The sequence below is a fragment of the Staurois parvus genome, unplaced genomic scaffold (assembly GCF_062004578.1).
Source record: "Staurois parvus isolate SC_StPar_1 unplaced genomic scaffold, SC_StPar_1.0 ptg000530l, whole genome shotgun sequence".
Classification (NCBI taxonomy): Eukaryota; Metazoa; Chordata; class Amphibia; order Anura; family Ranidae; genus Staurois; species Staurois parvus.
Window position 1 is genome coordinate 6,779,473 of NW_028318326.1, and position 20,446 is coordinate 6,799,918.

Genomic DNA, 20,446 nt, shown 5'->3' on the forward strand with positions numbered 1-20,446 from the left:
TCCTTTTCTGTGTAGAAAGAATGAAAATACCAGCTGTGGGTAGGGATTGCAATGAATGCCAGTACTCTCGTGAGGAGGGCAAATATTCCCCACCCATCAATTTCAAGGAATTATCTCCTTGTCTGAGTACTAATGGCATCCCTTCAGAGCTCCGTGCTGCGGCTGTGATCGAGAGTGATGTCATCGTGGCTTGATCATTCAGCGCCATTGGAGAACTTCGTTTTAAGGCAAATATTTCATACTGTGCTAGTATGCGATGCATACTAGCACATTATGACATTGCCTTGCAGGAGGATTTTTTTTTGTGAAAGTTTACTACCACTTTAGGCTGGCTATACACCAGTGACCGCAAATTTTTTTTTTTTTTTTTTTGGAGCGAATGTCATAGAATTTACAAAAAAGTTTGTATGAACTTTCGTTGGAAAATCTACTAGTGTATAGCCAGCTTAAAGGATAAGTTCATCTTTGGGAACTGTTTTTAGGGTGGAACATAACCCCGATAACCCCGTACTAGTATTCAGTTTTTGAAATCAGCATGGCCATGCGGGGCTCCTCCCACACAGCCGCATCATACATTCAAAGTTTTTTGAATGAATTAACTACAAGTCTTGACCGCCTTAGTGGCTATTGGCTTGTAGTTCCCAATGAATTACCTTGGTGCTGTGAAGCACTGTGGTAGTTTATTGATTTTTCCCATACAGGCAAGCAGATCTACTGACAGGTCTGCAGGAGAACTGCATGGTACCAGTGATCTGCTCATTGCTGGTGCAATGCTTTACAGGCTCCTGCAACAAAAATAATAAATGCACATTTTTTTACCTGCAAAAAAATGTGCATTTTTTTATTTGTCAAAAGGTGAACTTATTCTTGACGGCAGCCCTGGAACAGAGGGAGGTGAGGTGAGTTTAGAAGCACTTATTTTATAGGAGTCTCTCCCTTTTTTTTTTTTTTTTTTTTTATTCAAATTATATATAGTGTTTTGTAACCTTTCCTGCTTTCTCAGCAGTCTGCAGGCATATAGATAGTTAACCTCTCAGTGATTTACAAAGACAAAAGCGACTTGGTTTTCTGTGGGCAGTGACTGGTCTATTTTAATGTAGATTTGCAATGCAAAAAAACTAAACATGGATAGATATAGTATACTACCACTGCTGACCTTCTGAAAATACTAGTTGCCTATCTGGCTTCATTATTTGAGTCACTAACAGTGAACATGTATGCAGCAAGTGAAATCAGAGCTGTTTTTTATTATTATTATACAGTATTTATAAAGCGCCAATAGTTCACTCAGCGCTGTACATTACAAAGGGGGACAGAACATGTGACAGAACAATACCAATACAATGCAAAACATGAGGGGATCGAGGGCCCTGCTCTTTCGAGCTTACAATCTAGAAGGGACGGGATAGTGGTACAGGAGGAGATAGCTGTGGGGGATGGAGTGGTAGGAAGAGTGGAGGAGGTCAGCAAGTTAGCAGGGGGTGAGGTAGGCTTCCCTGAAGAGATGGGTTTTCAGGGTACGCCTAAAGGAGAGGAGAGTAGGTGATAATCTGATGGGTTGGGGAAGGGAGTTCCAGAGGATGGGTGACACCCTGGAGAAGTCCTGGAGGCGGGCATGGGAGGAGGAGACTAGGGAACTAGAGAGAAGGAGGTCTTGTGAGGAGCGGAGTGTGCGTGCTGGGTGGTACTTGGATATTAGGTCAGTGATGTAGTTCGGGGCAGTATGGTGGACAGCTTTGTACGTCAGTGTTAGGATTTTAAATTTGATCCGTTGTGCAATCGGAAGCCAGTGGAGGGATTGGCAGAGGGGGGTGGCGGAAATGGAGCGGTTGGAAAGGTGAATGAGTCTGGCAGCCGTATTCAGGATCGACTGAAGCGGGGATAGCCAGCGGCGAGGCAGGCCAGTGAGGAGGGAGTTGCAGTAGTCGAGTCGTGATATGATGAGGGAGTGGATGAGCTGTTTAGTGGTTTCTGTGGTTAGAACGTGCGGATTTTGGCGATGTTGCGGAGGTGGAGTCTACACGAGTTTGTTAAAGATTGGACTTGGGGCTGGAAGGATAGGTTGGAGTCCAGAATGACACCAAGTACTCTGGCCTGCAGAGCGGGTTTGATATTGGCGTTGTTGGATGTGATGTAGAAGTCAATGGGGGGTGGGGTTCGGGCTGGGGGGAAGACAAGGAGCTCGGTTTTGGAGAGATTCAGTTTAAGGAAGTGGAGCGACATCCAATCTGATATGTCGCTCAGTAGGTGTGTGATTTGGGCAGAGACCGAGGGGGTGAGGTGGGGGGTTGAGAGAGAGATTTGTGTGTCGTCGGCATAGAGGTGGTAGTTGAAGCCGTGAGAGTGTATGAGTTGGCCAAGGGAGGAGGTGTAGATGGAGAAGAGAAGGGGCCCAAGGACAGAGCCTTGAGGGACCCCAACAGAGAGGGGGAGTGAGGGGGAGGTGGTAGCATTATAGGTAACGCTGAAAGAGCGTTGTGACAGGTAGGATGAATCTCTGAGGCCGAGGCAGAATCTCTGAGGCCGAGGGAGTGTAGTATTTTGAGGAGGAGGGGGTGGTCAACTGTGTCGAAGGCCGCAGAGAGGTCAAGGAGTAGGAGTACTGTATAGTGGCCATTAGCTTTGGCGGTTAGAAGGTCGTTGGAGAGTTTGAGTAAGGCGGTTTCGGTGGAGTGTAGGGGGCGGAAGCCAGACTGTAGGGGATCGAGGAGGTTGTTGTTGTTGAGGTGAGAGCATAGGCGGGTGTAGACGAGGCGCTCGAGGAGTTTAGATGTAAGTGAGAGCAGGGAGATGGGTCTGAGGTTGTTCGGGTCATTGGGGTCCAGGGAGGGCTTTTTAAGTATGGGGGTGATGTGTGCATGCTTCAGTGGGGAGGGGAAAGTGCCGGAGGAGAGGGAGAGATTAAAGATGTGGGTGAGGGAGCGTAGGATGGAGGGGGAGGGAGGTCGTAGGAATTGTGAGGGGATAGGGTCGAGGGGGCAGGTGGTGAGGCGGGCATCAGAGAGGATCTTGGAGACTTCCTCGATGGTAGTAAGGTCAAAGGTGTGGAGTGTTGGGGGAGCTTCAGTATGAGGAATGTAGGGTGGGGTGGGAGTGGAGGTCAGAGCAGTGGTGGGGCCGTGGGAGAGGGGTGATGAGGGGGTAGCTGAGTGAGGGGGAACGGGGTTGGAGGGAGTTTGAGCAGTGACGAAGTCCCTGCGGGTAATGTCGAGGGGGAGGGGGGATGAGAGGGTAGCTGTGTGAGAGGGGACGGTTGAGAGGGCATGTGAGTTGTGGCAATGTCCTTGCGAATTGTGTCAATCTTGTTTTTGAAGTGATTGGCAATCTCAAGGGCGGTGAGTGAGGTGCTGGGTGGAGGTGGGGGTGGAGAGAGTAGAGAGTTGAAGGCGGAGAGGGCCTTGATGAGGGTCAGGAAGTAGGCTTGTTTGGCTGCGTGGAGGAAGGAGGTGTAGGTGCGGAAGGCAGATTTGTAGCAGATGAAAGCTTGTTGGGATTTTGTTTTGCGCCATAGTCGCTCCAGGACACGACTGCGTCGTTTGAGGGTTTTGGTGTGATCAGTCTGCCAGGGCTGGAGCGGTCGGAGTCTGATGTTGCGTGTGGTTAAAGGCGCTAGTGAGTCAAGGGCTGCTGACAGCGCGTTGTTGTAGGCAGTCATAGCCAAGTCGGGGCAGGACAGGGGGAGGATGCGGTTGTGGAGTTGATCAGCTGCAGAGTGGAGGGGGGCAGGGTTAAGGTTGCGGAGGTTACGGCTGGTAGTAGTGTGACATTTGGAGGGGTAGGCGTTGGAGGACGAGGAGATAGAGAAGGTGATCAGGTTGTGGTCAGAGAGAGGGAAGGGGGTGTTAGTGAGGTTGTGGGGAGCGCAGCGGTTGGAGAAGACAAGATCAAGGATATTACCGTCGGAGTGGGTGGTGGATTGTATGCACTGTGCAAGTGCAAAGGAGGAGGTTAAGTGGAGGAGACGGGTTGTGTCCGGGTTGTCAAGGTTGACAGGGATGTTGAAATCCCCAAGAATGATGGTGGGTAGCTCAGAGGAGAGGAAGAAGGGTAGCCAGGAGGAGAAGTCATCCAGGAAGCGGGGTATGGATCCAGGAGGCCGGTATATCACAGCAATCTTCAGGGGGGTTGGGGAGAATAGTCGGACGCAGTGGGCCTCGAAGGAGGAGAAGGCTAGGGAGGGGGGGTTTGGGAGGACTCGGAAGGTGCTCTGCGGTGACAGGAGCAGACCAACCCCACCACCTTTACGACCGTTAGGTCTGGGTGAGTGGGTCCAGGTGAGACCTCCATAGGAGAGTGCAGCAGAAGAGGTAGAGTCAGTGGGCTGGATCCAGGTTTCCGTGATCGCCAGGAGGTTGAGGGAGCGGGAAACAAAGAGGTCTGCATTTTTGATAAGGGTTTCCGATTCAAAAAGTATTGACACTAGGCGATCAGCTTAAGAGCCAGGAAACTTACATTTTCAGAAGGAATGATAAGCAGGGTTAGCCCTTGTAATTGTTTAGTGGCAGTTTACCTTTGCCACATCCCTGACTTTACATACAGTAAATACATACTGTACATATGTGAAATTTGTACTGAAAAAGTTGTAGTAATATGATAGGTCTGGTAATCATGTACATTTCTATCAAAGATAGCCTCAGTTGCTAGTAGTTCTCTGTTGTTAGGCTACATCTATCCTAAATTTAGAGTTTCTGTTAAAAGTAAGTCTGTCATGAGGGAAATGCAGAGGCTGCCATTTCTGATCTCTTTCTAATCAAGCTGGTTTCCAGGCTGTTACATATACCCTGCCATTACGTTCTGAAGTTGTGTCCCAGAATGACCATACTACAAGTAAGGCTGGAACACCTGATGTGTTTGCCTCTTGTGGGTCAGTGGATCTAGCTCTTGTTTAATGTGGTCCTCTCCTTACAAGTGTCCTTTTTAGCTTTTCTTTTTCTAGTGAAAACAATGTTAACACTAAAAGAAAGGGGGGTAGGTTAAAAAATATATAATTACTGTACATCTTCAAAAATCAGCTAGTGATACTGATGTCACTGTTGTTATCAGCGTGTAAAAAATTCTAATGCATTTGTTTGAAATGTGCACACAGTACAATGGTTCAGCCTGTGTACAGTATTGGTTTTCTAGTAATAGGTTTAATGTTATCCACTGATACGCTTACCTGCCTAGTGTTCAGATAGTATTTGAAATGGAAGAACATGTTTTTTTGTTTTTTTTTATCTTGAAAATGTGTAAAGCAACACTTGTATGTTTTATTTAGTGTATCAACTGCAGCAAGAGGCGCCGCATCCACGAAGAATTACCTGCACACGGGAGGTAGGTAGCTAGCCATGCTGTCATACATCACCACATGACATATATTTCCCTTACTAAAGAAAAATCTATTTAAATCTAGAATCTTTGAAAAGCTGTGTAATCTCATGGTAGCAATCCTGTGTATGGAGTGAAAACTGAAAGATATCGCTAAGCGGATGGGATGGTGCAAGTGGTCATATGAGGATTTTAGTTGTTAATGTATGCTGTTAGTTTTGTCTGTATGATCTCTTCTGAGCATTTGTTCGGATGTGAGTACTCATCAGAAGCATGTTTACTAACATTTTCCTTGGGTGGCAAACCAAGCTTACAGCAAAATTAATGTGGCAAATTCAAAATGGTTATGGAAAAAAATCTGTATAGTAGTCTGGGAATTGCTCTTTTTTTTAACACGCAGAAGTTCACAGATTACCAACAAAAGGTTATTGAATGGACTGGGGTGCTACAGCAATGCCTGCGTGAAAACTGATTAAACACATCTCAAGGTTTACTTTTTACTTTGAGTGAAGTGCATCATAGAGGTTTTGAGAAACAAACCTCTGTTGTAGTTTTTCTTAATAAGTATACATCAACTTGAATGTCTTTAGCAGACTGCATTATGATACAGATATTTTTGCAATGCTGCATTAAAATTCTTACATCAATATATATTTTTGTCACTTGCGATTAAGCCCATTGAAATTTGATTAAAGAGAATAGCTCACAGGGGAAAATACCTGTGTAAGAAACCTCTGATAAATGTGGTTATTCTTTGACTCCTAGCGGCACCCACTGTACTCCCAGTGAGACCGAATAGGTTTGCCTTAACTGGAGCACATGACTGAGAAGTCAGATGGCAGAGTGTTTGTTTTTTTCAGTTCACTTAAATAAAATGCCCATTTATTACAGGTAAAAAATGTGTTTACCATTTTCCTTTTCTTTTTTTCTTTTTTTTTTTTTATTAGCCTGGAAAGCACTGCACCAGCGATCAGCAGATTGCTGGTGCTATGCAGGACTCCTGCAAACCTGTCAGTGTTTCTGTATGCCCATACATCCCGTACGGGCAAGCAAATACAGTCTGACAGACTCAATGAACTACTGAGTGCTCAACAGCGCTGTGGTAGTTCATTGAGCACTACAAGTCGACAGCCACAAAAGGCTGTTGGGACTTGTAGTTCAATCATTCACAGAACTCTGTGAATGAATGACATGGCTATGTAGGTGGAACCCTGCATGACTGCACTGTTTTCAAAAAGGGACAGCTAGTACAGGGAACGTCTCCCCGTACTGCGGTCACGGGGAGGGTGGAACATGTAACACGTTCCCAAAGGTGAACTTATCCTTGAACATTCGTTCAATTTTTTTTTTTAAGCCCGCCCTTTGTGGTTTGAGTATCTGTTTTTTTTGTAATAAATGTTTTTTTTTTAACAAACAACCTACCTCCGTAGTAATTCAGATACATTGGGTTATGTTGCTGCTGCCTTCAAGAGATTGGACACAAAAATAGATAAAGCTCTAAGACTGATATTGTAACCCCCTCCCTCTCCATTATGCTCAAATTATCTTAGGTGAATGGATGTCTTCTCTACTTCTCTACTCTGAGAGAAACAAACTCCATTTTTTTTACCAAGGTCAGCTGATCCTTGGCATTACCACACAGGCAATATCCGTACTCTGCTGTGAGGAAAAAGCGGGGCCAGTCTGTAGTTGTTGTTAGTGCTGCGGGCATTGGTCTTTCTGAAATCGCTCTCCTATACACCTGTGTGTAACATGTGAGTTAACCGCAGAGCACTACACAGTTCCTAGACTACAGTGCACCTGTCTGGTGGAACACCCCTTAGGGAGGGCAAAGGCTGTCTAGATGGGGCATGTCCACTGGATCCTGCCTCTCTTTCCTCAGCAAGTCTGTGTGGGAACCACAGGGCCTCGCAGGACCTTGGGGAGCCTGGTGGTGTTTCACTTGCTCTGGTTCTTGCATTAAGAGGTTAAAGGCTAAGTTCACCTTTTATACCATGTTACACCCTTATTTAGAGTGTAATATGGTGCCAAGATGGCCCCCTCACAGGATTACAGGGGTTCTTCTTCCCAGACGCTTCTGACGCTTTTTAAATTTAGCACAGCTGTAAATAAACTACAAGCACTGTCTGTCACCACAGCAAAGAGACTTGCAGTTCTCAGTGAAATACCAGTGTGGTGATTACCACATTCTTAGCCCATGGACACTTTCTTCTGCTTCCTGACTGAAAGCCCATATCTTAGAGATGGAGGAAGAGTCTGCAGAAGCCTGTGCATTTGCACCTGCAATCCACTGATAGCGCATTTGCTTTGAAAAGCTTCTATGCAAAAAAATATATAAATGCTCATATTTTTTCTGCTAATGTGAATGCATTTATTTTTTTTTTTTGCAAATGTTGAACTTAGCCTTTCATCATCTGGGGCTTCGGCAGAGTATGAGTAGAGCAGTGTAACTTTAGGTCACAGGACTGGCCATGGATGAAAGAGTTGCCCCACCCTTTGAGTCTGTGCTCAGTTGGACCTCTTCTGAGTCTCTCAGGCTTTACTGCTCCTGTGTGTGTCTCCTTCAGGTTGTCAAGTGCAAATGTATGCACCATTTACTGATGCATGTGCGGAACTATCTGCCATCCTGTTATTTTCTCTGTCTGTGCACCCCCCTCCTAGATCCTTGGACATTTACTTTAGGCTCCTTGCTGTCTTGAAGTGACACAGGTCACAGGTGTAATTAATCCTTCCTTCTGCACCAGCGGTTTGTGAGTATCCTTTATGGGCAATCCCTCACTTGCATACTTCATTTGGTGGATCATTAGCACAAGGACAGCTTGTGGGCCATGTCTGCATAAGATCTACTAACCGTGCCGTAGGATCTTTTGTGTAGTGTTTTTCCTAAAAGAGACCTAACACCGATAGCCCAGTCCCCTGGTTGGGTCACAACACTTCTCAGTCTTCCTTCCTTAACTGTATCAGAAGTGGCACTTTCCTCTGTCTTATTTAAAGCAGATTTATTTGTTATGTCTGAGTGTGAGGAAAATTTCAGCCCTGTTGGCAGACTCAGAAAGCAGGGGCTACATTCATGCTTCCACTCCTTCTCCTCTGGAGTTTGTCTCTGATTTCCCAAAGGTTGCAGCTGCTTCTGCTTTAGCTAAGGATGAAGAGGACTGTACCATATCCTTGTTTGAGGAGCTGTTATAAGGAGGAATCTGAGTCTGAAGACATATCTCCATAGTCTAAGGATACCATCTGAGGCATTATTGATGCAGTCCACACATGCCAAGGTTTGGGACTTCCTGCATTAGCTACCAGCCTGGGTTCCCTTAACGTCGTCCTCACAATGAGAGAGTTTCCCCAGTTGTCAGATTGGGGGGATGTGTGTTGACCTTTGGAGCCATCTGATCCCAGGAAATTTCAAATGTTTGGGTCCAGAATCTGGTATCCACAGACTGCAACCTGAAATTTTAATCTGCCTCAACCCACCTTATGCTGTCCAACTTGCCAATGCAACCACAAAGCTTGGTGCAGCTCCATGCTGTTCTGGCACAGCTCCTCTCTCAAGGAGTCCTAAACGTTAATGCAGAAAAGGATATAAATATTCTCAACTCCTTCCTTTGTGTACAGATTTTGCACAGAATCAACCTGGTCAGTCATTGTTACCCTCTATCTTTGGGACCTTCTGACCTCTCTGGACATACAGGATGCCTACTTGTATTTCCCCAGCCTCCTGATGCATCAATGCTACCTGTGTTTTCCAGTGGCCACACAGCACTACCAATTTGTTGCTCTTCCCTTTTGGTCTGTCCAGTGTGCCTCAGGTCTTAACCTAGGTGCTATCCCACCTGTTCTTGCGCTGCTTGCACTTGAGGCAACCACGTACAGGGATATGTAGATGACCTTCTTCTGAGGGAACAGTTGGCACAGGCTCTGTCTGACAATGTCCACATCCTTCGGAGGTTTGGGTGGAGTTTTCCTTGGAGCATCTAGGCATTGTCCTGGATTCGGCCCTGTTTAGGGTTTTCCTTTCAAACTCACTCCAGACTCTCCTATATTAAACTATAGTCCAGGAGTCAACCAATCCTCTGCTTTTGAATAAGGTTTCTGGGCTTAATGGTGGCCTCTTTTGGTGCAGTTCTATATGCTTAATTTCATTCCAGACTATTGCAACTCAATATTCTAGCAGTGTGGAACAAGCAGGCTTCAGTCTCTGAACTATCTCATATGTCTGACCAACATCAAAACCAGGCTTTCCCTGGCCTGCTAGATCGCAAGTCTAGCACTGTAATCAGGGAAACCATTCCTCCCACTGGGCTGGAAGTCTCTCATGAGAGATGCTACTCTGTTAGACTGGAGAGATGTCTTAGATACTCTGCTGGTACAGGGGACATGGTCACCAGGGGAAGCTCATCTATTAATCAACATTGTTAAATTCAGTGTGATTCTATTATCTTTTCAATGCTAGACTTTACAAATGCAAGGTCATCGGACCAGGGAACGGGCAGACCATGCCACGGCAGTAGCTTAAACCATCATCGGGGAAGAACTAGAATTCTCACAGCTCTAAAAGAATGTGATCAGATTCTTGGGTGAAAGTTCCATGTGCTTTATGCCATGGTCATCCCAGGCGTGGAAAAATAGCAGATGGGCTTTCTCAGTCATCAACAGCTGGACTGGAGGATGGTCTCTTCACTCAGAGGTGTTTCAAGATCTCTGTTGCAGGTTGGCGTTGTTGGACTTGGACATGGACCTCTTGGTTTCCATGTTCAACAAACTGAGCAGGTTTGTCTCCAGGTCTAGGGATCCTCTGACCTTTGCAGTGGGTGCTCTGGTGACTGTGGGATTATTTCATCCTGATCTATGCATTCCTTCTCTGAAATTCCTTCCTCACCTGTGCCACACAGGATCGACAGGACATTCCAGTGATTCTCATCACACTGAACTGGCCTATGCAGGTACTTACTCAGGATCTCCTGTTTGGCAATGAAAATCCAGTGCTGGTTCTTGTCATTCCAGCTACAGTACATTGCATACTGTGGGTCACTTGTTCAGCTTCTCCTCCATTCTTAATTGGAAAAGGGGAGATTCTTGCGTTCATCTACACCTCCCTTAATCACAGAACACCTAGCATTCATTGAAAAGACCGCAAGGCTTTTTATGAATGGTGGAGGTGCCGAGTGAGTGTATTGCAGCTGGAACTACAAATGTCAGCATTGACAGGAGACTGCTACCTGAGTAAGATGCAGCAAAAATTTTTGCAGCAACCAAAGATGGGGCATAACTCATTAAAGCTAATTTGTTTTTACTGTGCAAGTGGTCACAAATCATCTGTGGCCATACTTCAGCTTTAAGCCAAAGGTGTCTGGCTGTGCACACCCTTCTCCTGCTAAGATTGCACTCATTCATTATTTAGTCTCAATAAAACATTTCAATCTGCACATTGCTTTCTGAAATTTATTAAAATCAGGCACAAACATGTACTGAGATTTTATATAATGGCACATTTCACAGAACTTTACAGATTTAAACCTGGCCTTGCCACTTCAACATTTACAAGACACTGGGATCAATTCAATAATTGGTATTGCCACTTTTAGAACTGCAGTAAAATACTGCTTAGCGTTTTTCTAAAACATATTTGAAATTCACTAAAAAATGCTAATTCACTAAAATACTGCATTTTCTGAAGTGATGTGGTATTTTAGCAGTGAAAGTTTGCAGCACTTTTACGCCGGCAGTAGCCAGCATCCTTAACAAGCTGTAAATAGCTGGTTGCTAAGGAGTTTGTGGCTTTAACAATCAGTAACTGTCATGGTTGTTAAGGAGCGGGTGGTGGACATGCCTTAAGGACCATGAGTCATCTGCTGTCAGCGGGGATTCCCACGGAGGCATGCTGGTAGTGGAAGGGGTTATCCAGCACTGGCCCATAGTTTGGTAGTGTCCAGTCCTAGGCAGTATAAGCTGAAGCTTAAAGACTTGTGTCCCTCAATGGAGTTTAGTAGGAGAATTTAACAACAATATTTTAGTGTTGAATGGAGTTGGGAAGGGTCAACTTTTTGTTGAGGTCTGTGTCCCCATTTAGGAGAATACTCTTAATTCCTTTCTGTGGGATGGGCGGGAGACAGAAGTGGAAGTGTAGAGAAATCCCCCTAATGGCGACACAGGTAGCAATCACGTTTTGTTAGTGATGTGGGAAACTTTTAAGCAGGCCATAGATTATACCATTTTCTTGCCTTCCAGGTCACTATTGCACACATTGATCACTGCTTGCAGCTATAGCCACTGGCATTGATCACATGAAAAAAAAAATCGGACAGGTTGGTTGTACTGAAATAGATCAACGGATCAACTTCAATACAACCAGCCTGCCCATTGATGGATCGGATCTCGGCCAGTTCCTGCTGAACTGGACAAGACTTGATCCGTCTTCTATATGGTGGGCTTAAGAACATCTGTCTGGATTGTATTGCTGTGTCTGTCCACTTGGGGAGCTTTCCTCTCCATTCAAATCAGGTATAAGAAGAAAAGAGTAAAAAAAAAAAAATTAAAACAAAGTTGTACTGTCATTTTTTTTCATTTTTTTTTCTCTGAAGAAAAGTGAAAATCCCACTCCCATTTCTAGCTGTTGTATTTGGACAGCACATAATGATACATGTGTCGTATTTATTGTTTTGTTTTCTTTTTCAGGTGGAAAACAGACCAAAGTATTATGGAAGAGAGTGAGTTGCCTTTTTTTTTCCTTTTCTTTTTAACTGTGTTTTCACTCTTTCATGCATGTCTGATAGCTGTATGAACTTGACTGCAGCTGATTTAGAGAAAGTCACACTGGTTACCATTCTAAAGGCAATTTATGGAATTTAAAGAATAAGTGCTCCTTATGGAGTATGTTACACCCATATTTAGGGTGTAATGTGTAACATACTACAGTACATGTCCTGTTGTCATGTTTTTTTTTCCTGCAAAAATATGTGCATTTATTAATTTTTACCAAAAGGCGAACTTGGCTTTTATAGAAAGTGTGCTAGTGAAGACAGAAAAGATGTTGAAGGTTCAGAAAAAAGGAGACTGGAAGAGACAGGTATAGAAAAACACTAAGGTCCCATTCAGACAAATGTGTGTCACACTTCCAGTACCATTAATTGTTGATGGTACTCATAACTCTGCTAAGAAACGTGTGACGCTCACCACCCAAAAAGGTGCGGGAGCTATTTTTAGTGCATTTACCACGCATAGGGCTGCCCCATGTAATATACTGCAGCTTACACATTCTTAGATGTGGTGGCTGCAATAGTTTTCTTTTTTTAGGCTTTTTCCCTCTGCTTTCACCTGGTGGTTTAATACTACTTTATGTGTGTTGAATAGGGCTGAAAAGCAAGAGATCAAATTATAGTCTCTTGTAACAACACAAAAAAGTAAAGCACTGCAGAAAACGTGCAGTCAGCAGAGTCTGGAACTTCCCTGGATGGTTGAATATATGATTTGTTAGGAAATCTTTAAACAAACTATTTAAAATGTACGTTCAAATCAAAAGCGAACGAAGACTAAACCTACTTCCACACCCATTCTAAGCCTATTCTATCTAACCCTGTACAGAAAAAATCTGTATACTTGCCTATTCTGAAGCTGATCCAGTCCCATGATCAGCAGTCAGTGGTGGCTTCAATGTAGAGGAGGGGCATCCAACAACAGATGCCCAGTAATAAGCCTATAGGTGACGTCACTGCGCAGGCATTTGCATCTGTCGGTTATCTGTCCTCTACACAGAAACCAGCGGTGGTCATGTGACTGGAACAGAGCAGCTTCAAAATTAAGTACACAGATCTTTTCTGTACAGAGCTAGATAGAATAGGCTTTGAATGGGGGTTTTAGTAGGTTTAGCCTTCGACTTTGACTGAACTTCAACTTTAACCGCAGATGTCAGTGACACCAGGTCATTTTCCCCCATTGTTAGAATGCCCGCAGCAGTCCCGTTATAAGTCGCTGATCGCCACCATTATTAGTATAAATAAAAATGTAAGTATCTATACCGCCATTTATAAACACTATAACTTTCATGTAAACCAATTAATTTACACGTATTGGGATTTTTTTTTTAGGAAAGACATGTAGAAGAATGAATTTTGGCCTAAATTTATGACGAAATTTGATTTTTTTTTTATTTTATTTTGCTGGGCATGTTTAATACCAAAAAGTCAAAAATATTGGTTTTTTTTTCTCAAAATTGTCAGTCTTCTTTTATATCACAAAAAATAAAAACAGGCGATCAAATACCACTGAAAGAAAGCTAAATTCGTGGGAAAAAAGGACATAAATTTAATTTGGGTGCAGTGTTGCATGACCGCGCAATTGTCAGTTAAAGTAACACAGCGCCGTAACACAAAAAATGGTCTGGTCAGGAAGAAGGGTAAATCCTCAGGAGGGCAAGTGGTTAATATTTACCTCACTAGAAAAAAAATGTGAATATAATAATGGAAAATGTTTATAATACTATAAATTCCCATTTCAACCTGGATTTATTTAGGTAAATAGAATTTAGCAAAGGGTAGCATACCCTTTGGTCGAATAGAAGATGTCTAAATCCTAGACTACTAGTGATTCCAAAGTATGATTACTTGGGAGACAGCACATACGCCATAGAATTGGTTTCATCCAGCTCTTTACAGTACATGCCCAATAATGCTTCAGGATTGTTGTAGTGTGCCAAGTGCATGCTGATACAAATACTGCAAACTGATGAACTTACCTTACTCTGTCTCAAAACTATAATTGGATGTTACACTGCCTGCTCTTGGTTTCAAGCACCTCGTTGTGACAGCCAACTGTGCAAAGTTTGTCAATCAGGGTATCAGACTACTTTCATGTCTTTGCCTTTCTGTTTACTCATCTGTCCAGTCAGGCAGGTGATTGAGGAAGATGTCTGGTAGTTAAATATATAGATGTATAGATATAGTTTCAGTATAGCAACATACATTGGTGAACACTATTTGCATAACAGGAAATATAGACACACTTCATAAGAGGTATATAAATGTATTTTTTAAAGTGTATATGCATCCAAAACTTTTTTCAACATTGGATAGAGGTAAGAAGAGTTCAAATCCCTGTTGGATTTTTTATGCTGTCTGGAGCTCTGTTACATAGATTTCCCCTCATTTTCTGACATGCTGACAACTATTTTATCAGACAAGAAATGAGGGGAAATTTTGGATTGACTTACTTTTGATCTATTTGTAACCTGTGTTACAAAAAAAAAGTTTTTCAAATATAAGGCTCACTTTTAAGCTCTTTAGCTGAATTGACCAGTCTAGAACTACATATATCTAGCATTAAAATGTTCTCTTCAATTCATTGAAGGATACAGCTGGATCTTTACTTCATGACCAATCTGTTATATTCCTACCTGCAGGAGTAGAATGCTAGGTACAAATTAAAAGACAACCCAGGGGCAGTCTCTTCTGGAGGCTAAACCCCATATCTGCAACAACCAACTCTGTTTTTTGTCTAGCAGTAGGAGTTGAAGCCTAGATTTTTTTTTTTTTTTTAGTCTCTTGGGTCCAGTTTTTTTTTGTTCAGGATGATAGATTTTCAACAGTCAAATTGCTGGATGGTTTGCAGGCCGAATATATAAATGTCTTCCCAGCTGTGCTAAAAGATTCTATGAATTAAATAGGATCTATAAATGGAGGATGGGCAGATGATAGAACAGTCTGCGCCCTTCATTCATAGATAAATTTTCATTCATGGAAGCGATTGTACGGCTTCTAAGGTCAGATTCCACCATTCCCTGTTACTGCTCATTCTACCAGAGTATTGGGTGTGCCCTGGGTCTTCAATTATCGTGTTTCTGTTTTTCAAGTTGACTACTTGATCATCTGTTCATACCATTATCACGTTCTACTAGAGTGATGTTGCGGCATCCATGGATACTTGGTTTGGCCACAAGGTTTTGCAGGCAGCAGTGTGAACTCCCTTGTCTAGGGTTATAGTTCATTCTACTGTTCTGTTTTTTCTATTTGGGCCCACCCTTTATTTGACAATGTTTTGGGACATCCCAATGGTCAAGTATGTAAAATTCCACCTGGTTCCTTCAATGAAAAAAAGAGAAAATAGGATTTTTGTACTGTTGTAAAATCCTTTTCTCTGCTGTCTTTGAAGGGCAGAGCACTTGCCCTTAAAGTGGTTCTAAAGGCTCCTGTTTTTTTACCTTTATGCATTCTGTGCATGAAGGCAAAAAACCTTCTGTATATAGCAGCCCACACACACACACACACACACACACACACTCCCAATCCAGCGATGTCCACGAGAGCCTCGGTTCTCCGGGGGCTCTCACTCCTGATTGGCTTCCACTGCTGTCAGTCACAGCCAATGAACCAATCAGGGGAGGGAAACAATGGGACCAAGCCACGGCTCTGTGTGTAAATGGACACAGAGCCATGGCTTGGGTGCCCCATAGCAAGCTACTTGCTATGGGGGCACCCAGCGGGAGGGAGGGGCCAAGTGCGCCAGCGGGGGACCCGAGAAGAGGAGAATTCGGGCTGCTTTCTGCAAAACCACTGCACAGAGTAGATAAGTATGACATGTTTGTTACTAAAGTCTTGCTTTTTCTTTTTCTCCTTTTTTTTATATTAATATTATCACTTTAATTACATAGGTAAGTGGCGTTTGCCTTTATCCTGTGTAAGGCTTGCTACTAATTAAGCTGGTTTGTCAGATTGGAGGTTTGACCACCAGTAGTGGTCGAATCTTTTTGTTTGCACCCAGAGCCCTACTCCTGCTGGTGATGACATAACCCACTGGTCAAGATCTAAGGTTCCGTTTGTATCCTTCATTAAGCACAGAGAAAAGGATTTAATGGTGAGTAAATAAAATCTTTTTTCTGTCACCAGGTTTTTTGGTATGATATCCAGGGAAGAAACAGACCAGTTGTTAAGTGTTGCAGAGGGAAGCTATCTTATTCGAGAAAGTCAGCGTCAGCCTGGCACATACACATTAGCATTAAGGTAAGACCTAACTGATCTTGTTTTCTTCAATGAGTAATACTGCTATTAGTTATCAAATGTGTGCATTCCATTTATTTATTTTTAAAATTATTTTCTTGAACTGGCAGAAAGTGCGGTATATGGGGGCCTACCGAAGCAGTCCATTACATTTTTCTACAGTTAGTTAGTCCCTCTCACTACAAAGTTGGTAAATCTAAAGAATGTACAGTGAGATTGCATGGTAAAATTTACCGCCTACTCATTCCAAATTGTGCAAACAACCTTATTGAAATGCTAAAAAATATATTACATCTTTTGTGAGCCTGCAGAGATTTTTTATTTCTGTAAAATTCCAGTTCTTTTGGATTTCACCATTGTTTCTTAGCTCTGATCTTAAAAATCATCATTTAAATCCAGATCCAAAATTATTCGCCACCACCCTTCTTTATTGCCTGTTTAAGAATTGGAGACACAATGTGTATGCATGGTAAAACATAGCGGGAAAAAAAATGAACTTATTTTTATAAGTGGTGTTGGGCCCATTTCACTTGTGGTCAGGTATGGTTTTGCTTCAGTATGAACACAATCTGCAAACAAGCAAAACCCCACCTCTACCAAAGTGACCGCCTCCACACAAACAACAAGGCATGGTAAGTCAGTAGTCAGGGAAGATCAGCTGCAAGGTGAACACAGACAATATGTATTGGTCCTTTGCATGCCTTTTTGTCCACACTTTTTTAATTCTTAACCCTAGGTTCACACCTAAGCATTTTCTGCAGCATTTTGCAGAAACGCTGTGCAGTCCATTTATCATGATTTCCTATGTGACAAGTTCACATATCTACGTTTTTTGGAAAGGGTCAGGGACTTGGACGCAAAACAATGCGTTTTTGGTTCTATAGACTTCAATGAGAATGCTGCAGAAAAGCATGTAATGCATTTTTGCAAAAATGTTAAAAAATAACGCAAACTGCGACAAAAATACAATGCAAAACGCAATGCAGTACCGCACCAAACGCGACCTGCATAGGTGGGAACTTAGACTCAGATTGCGGTTTTACACATAGTCTGCAGGCTGTTGTCGTATTACAGATCTGAAAGTATAAACTGAAAAATGTCTGAAGATTTAGCTTTCCTGTGAATCACTTAAGTAATATTTAGTTGTATAACCACTGTTTATGACAACTGCTTCATATCTGTGTTGCATGGAGTTAACCAACTTCTGGCACCTATGAACAGGTATTCCAGCTCAGGATTATTGCACCACAGTCCACAATTCCTCTGCATTTCTTGGTTTTACCTCAGAAACAGCATTTTGTATGTCACCCTTACAAGTTTTCTATTGGATTAAGGTCCAGGGATTGGGCTGGCCACTCCATAATGTTAATCTTGTTGGTCTGGAACCAAGATTCTGCTCACTTACTGGTGTGTTTGGGGTCGTTGTCTTGTTGAAACATTTCAAGGGCATTTCCTCTTTGGTATAAAACAACATGACCTCTTCAAGTATTCTGATGTATTCAGACTGATCCCTGATATGCTATAAATAATCCCAACACCGTAGTATGAGAAACATCCCCATATTGTGATGCTTGCACAACCATGCTTCACTGTCTACATACAGTCAGGTCCATAAATATTGGGACATCGACACAATTCTAACATTTTTGGCTCTATATACCACCACAATGGATTTGAAATGAAACGAACAAGATGTGCTTTAACTGCAGACTGTCAACTTTATTTAGGGTATTTACATCCAAATCGGGTGAACGGTGTAGGAATTACAACAGTTTCATATGTGCCTCCCACTTGTTAAGGGACCAAAAGTAATGGGACAGAATAATAATCATACTTTCACTTTTTAATACTTGGTTGCAATTACAGCCCGAAGTCAGGAACGCATAGACATCCCCAGACGCTGGGTTTCATCCCTGGTGATGCTCTGCCAGGCCTCTACTGCAACTGTCTTTAGTTCCTGCTTGTTCTTGGGGCATTTTCCCTTCAGTTTTGTCTTCAGCAAGTGAAATGCATGCTCAATCGGATTCAGGTCAGGTGACTGACTTGGCCATTGCATAACATTCCACTTCTTTCCCTTAAAAAACTCGTTGGTTACTTTTGCAGTATGCTTTGGGTCATTGTCCATCTGCACTGTGAAGCGGCGTCCAATGAGTTGTGAAGCATTTGGCTGAATATGAGCAGATAATATTGCCCGAAACACTTCAGAATTCATCCTGCTGCTTTTGTCAGCAGTCACATCATCAATAAATACAAGAGAACCAGTTCCATTGGCAGCCATACATGCCCACGCCATGACACTACCACCACCATGCTTCACTGATGAGGTGGTATGCTTAGGATCATGAGCAGTTCCTTTCCTTCTCCATACTCTTCTCTTCCCATCACTCTGGTACAAGTTGATCTTGGTCTCATCTGTCCATAGGATGTTGTTCCAGAACTGTGAAGGCTTTTTTAGATGTCGTTTGGCAAACTCTAATCTGGCCTTCCTGTTTTTGAGGCTCACCGATGGTTTCCATCTTGTGGTGAACCCTCTGTATTCACTCTGGTGAAGTCTTCTCTTGATTGTTGACTTTGACACACATACACCTACCTCCTGGACAGTGTTCTTGATCTGGCCAACTGTTGTGAAGGGTGTTTTCTTCCCCAGGGAAAGAATTCTTCGCTCATCCACCACAGTTGTTTTCCGTGGTCTTCCGAGTCTTTTGGTGTTGCTGAGCTCACCGGTGCGTTCCTTCTTTTTAAGAATGTTCCAAATAGTTGTTTTGGCCACGCCTAATGTTTTTGCTATCTCTCTGATGGGTTTGTTTTGTTTTTTCAGCCTAATGATGGCTTTCTTCACTGATAGTGACAGCTCTTTGGATCTCATCTTGAGAGTTGACAGCAACAGATTACAAATGAAAATAGCACACTTGAAATGAACTCTGGACCTTTTATCTGCTCATTGTAATTGGGATAATGAGGGAATAACACATACCTGGCCATGGAACAGTTGAGAAGCCAATTGTCCCATTACTTTTGGTCCCTTAACAAGTGGGAGGCACATATGCAAACTGTTGTAATTCCTACACTGTTCACCTGATTTGGATGTAAATACCCTCAAATTAAAGCTGACAGTCTGCAGTTAAAGCACATCTTGTTTGTTTTACTTCAAATCCATTGTGGTGGTGTATAGAGCAAAAAATGTTAGAATTGTGGCGATGTCCCAATATTTATAGACCTGACTGTAGTGTACTGTGACTTGAATTCAGTATTTGGGGGTTGTCTTGCTTTCATCAGTCCACAAAATGTTACGCCATTTCTCTTTAGGCCAGTCAGTGTGTTCTTTGGTAAATTGTAACCTCTTCAGCACATCATCTTTTTTTTTTTTTTTAACAATGGGACTTTACGGGGGGCTTCTTGCCAATAGCTTGGCTTCTCATAGGCATCTTCTAGTTGTTGCAGTACTGACCGGTAACTTAAGATCTTCTTTGGTCACCCTGGAGCTGATCATTGGCTGAGTCCTTGCCATTTTGGCTATTCTTCGATCCATTCAAATGTTAGTTTTCCATTTTCTTCCACGTCTTTCTGGTTTTGGTTTCCATTTTAAAGCATTTGAGATCATCTTAACTGAGTATTCTATCCGTTTCTGCACTTCTTTATATGTTTTCCCCTCTCCAATCAACTTTTTAATCAAAGCCATTTTAGTCAGATTTTCAGAGATAAATGCACTATACCCAGTAGGTACAACATTTGCTGCCTTCGTAATTAAATAAGGGCCACCTGTTTGACACCTGTTTTTTCACAGACTGAATGGCCTCACTGATAGAACTCCACACTGGTATTATTTTAAACACATTTACTTATACAGTTACGCAGAATCGGCAGCATGCATGTCATGACTGTTGGGTCTGTAGGTTTTCTGTTACCCTACTACACCTACTAGTAAATTATTTGCCACGTAGAAATATAATTTATACCAAAAACAGTGATTTATGTGGTTAGTGATGTTGGACTGCTATTATTTTGAACACAACTGTATATTAGCCTCTTTCTTTTTTTTCATTTCATTATGTGCAATAGAAAGCAAATCTAAACAAGTGCTGCACACCTTCTATGCCTGTGATCTCGAAAGATATGTTTTGAAAATATAACATGTGCTATTTTAATGGGCCTGG

The 20,446-nt window shown here is 42.7% G+C and overlaps 1 protein-coding gene across 1 annotated transcript in view; it reads left to right on the forward strand.

Moving 5' to 3' along the window:
• Positions 1-20,446, forward strand: part of CHN1 (chimerin 1) — a 132,518-nt gene that overhangs the window by 29,050 nt on the left and 83,022 nt on the right. The window contains exons 4-6 of the mRNA XM_089690472.1: positions 5,258-5,313; positions 11,980-12,011; positions 16,182-16,295. Of these exons, the coding sequence (XP_089546598.1) occupies positions 5,258-5,313; positions 11,980-12,011; positions 16,182-16,295 (202 nt within the window). The remainder of the gene's footprint in view (positions 1-5,257; positions 5,314-11,979; positions 12,012-16,181; positions 16,296-20,446) is intronic.